Consider the following 1,989-nt stretch of genomic DNA (forward strand, 5'->3'; position numbering starts at 1 on the left):
CACTCTTTTGGTCCAAAGGAAAAGAATTTAATGTTGATATTTTATATGTGAGTTGTGGTTCCACACAAAAGAGAAGTTATCATTACACTCATAAAACTATATGAGTCTTTTCTTCCTAAAGAAGCGCTTCAAATACCATATTTGTGTAGCTGCAGCCAATATGCAGATACTAAGGGAAATTCCACTGTACCACGCCACAGCTGCATTCGTTCTCTCACTCACTTCTCTCATTTCTTCTTCCCTGCACGTTTAATCCACAAGAAACACGTTAATTTTGAGGTTTTATCTATAATTTTTAAAACTTACAAACATTTGTTGGATAATATATGCATATGTCATGTTTTAAACATTCGTGATTATTTAGTATGGTGATATTAAAAAGAGCAGCAAACAAATAAAATATGGGGTAGCTAAGAAGCAAAAATTAGCAAATTCAAGCCTGAAAATTACCTGTTTTTCATATAGATTAATTTTTCACGGATGGCTTGCACCCATGCCTGGAATTTCATCAACACAAGTTCAATGTCCTGCAAGTAAAGGTAACAGTAGAAGAATACAAGTTAAAAATTAAAGGAAGGAAGAATACAAGAGCTCCCAATTCTCCTCTCCCCATGCTGAAGTATAGTTATATAATTATGAACTTACTTGTATCTTTTCTTTTCGAGCAATTGAATCCCAATCCTTGGCAGCAATCCCAATTTTCCAGTCAAGACCAATTTGTACAATTTTACCATCAGGAGCTTGGCTATTCATGAAAAAGCACGCCATATAGTTTCCAGGCTCAGTGGTTGTAAAAGCAAATTCACCATTTGTGACATTTTCTTCATGGTGGAGAATGTTTCCAAATGGTGATGTAACCTGAAAAGAATTAAGAATGTTCACATAATGTCTATATAATTTGATAAGAAATATGCGTTTACAACACCTATACATTGTCTATAAAAACTTGGCATTTGCAATTGACACATACTTGCACCGTGAACTGAATAATCAATTATTCAATGTTGCTCAGACTCTTCAGAAATGTTGCCTCACCCAGATCCTTAACAATGCACTACTTCTTGAGAATCTAATACACACTAGCGATATTTTTTGAGAGTCCGGGCAACTACATACCTATAGCCTATAAGCTCTATATTTCCTTCATCTATCATACCAAATTTTTAAATAGAATTTGTAGTAGAAACAAAAACAAGATTCATATGCAAAAGTAATCCCATGATTTAATCACCAAATTCCAATTACTAACTGAGATGATGCGTTTAATTACCTTAAGGGAGATCAAATCGTGAAGAAAATTATAATGATTGTGCTCATTGACACCAACAATTGCATACTCAACCAAAACGACGACGTTATTACGGATTTCTTCATACACACATTTAGCCCCTGTACTCGGCATTTCTAGCCATATCGCTTCCGCCATCGTCATCGCCATAGTCACCACCAAAAGTAATTTTAATACCTTCACCAACTTCATTCTCCTTCCTTCTTCTTTTTTTTTCAGAAGCTATTTTTCGCGCCTCTAATAAAAAAAAAGAGAATAGAAACTCTGAAACGTATAGGCGTAGAGTGTATGGTAAGCAAGCCGGGATTTTCATAATTTTCCAAAAGTGCACTTTTGGTCAAACTGAGAGAGATATTCTTTTACAAAGGAAAATTAAATTCAATGCTTGGACAAAAATATTACTCTCTTTAATTTTTAGGAGAATTAATTTTTATCTCAATAAGTTTGCTAAATTTTATTTTGTAACACAAAAATCACTTGATAAATGTTGGGGTAATTTGAGAAACTTTCCCTCACACTTTACCTTATGAGTAACACTTATTTTCTTTGTGATTTATAGATATTACACCCACCTTCTTTATTTTCAATTTTTTATAACCAAAATTGTTTAAATGGTAATCTTTTCAAAAAAAATAAATCCAAAAATATCATTTTGTGACATTAATGTAATTATTTAATATTTCTATGTGACCAGTACCTGA

At 32.9% G+C, this 1,989-nt stretch overlaps 1 protein-coding gene across 1 annotated transcript; it reads right to left on the bottom strand.

Moving 5' to 3' along the window:
* LOC125873626 (transmembrane emp24 domain-containing protein p24delta4-like) lies at window positions 1–1,480 on the bottom strand. The gene is made up of 4 exons (XM_049554514.1): window positions 1,271–1,480; window positions 646–858; window positions 451–527; window positions 1–241 (listed from the first exon to the last, which is right to left on the bottom strand). The coding sequence occupies exons 1-4, from the start codon at window positions 1,478–1,480 to the stop codon at window positions 97–99; spliced, it is 645 nt and encodes a 214-aa protein (XP_049410471.1). The 3' UTR covers window positions 1–96.
* Between the last annotated feature and the right edge of the window lie 509 nt (window positions 1,481–1,989).

Source organism: Solanum stenotomum, chromosome 8 (assembly GCF_019186545.1).
Source record: "Solanum stenotomum isolate F172 chromosome 8, ASM1918654v1, whole genome shotgun sequence".
Lineage (NCBI taxonomy): Eukaryota > Viridiplantae > Streptophyta > Magnoliopsida > Solanales > Solanaceae > Solanum > Solanum stenotomum.

Coding starts and splice junctions, on each gene's coding strand:
- LOC125873626 (XM_049554514.1), bottom strand. CDS start 1,480: ATGAAGTTGGTGAAGGTATTAAAATTACTTTTGGTGGTGACTATGGCG. Junction 528..645: donor CTCGAAAAGAAAAGATACAA/GTAAGTTCATAA, acceptor CTTTACTTGCAG/GACATTGAACTTGTGTTGAT. Junction 242..450: donor TTAATCTATATGAAAAACAG/GTAATTTTCAGG, acceptor TTAAACGTGCAG/GGAAGAAGAAATGAGAGAAG.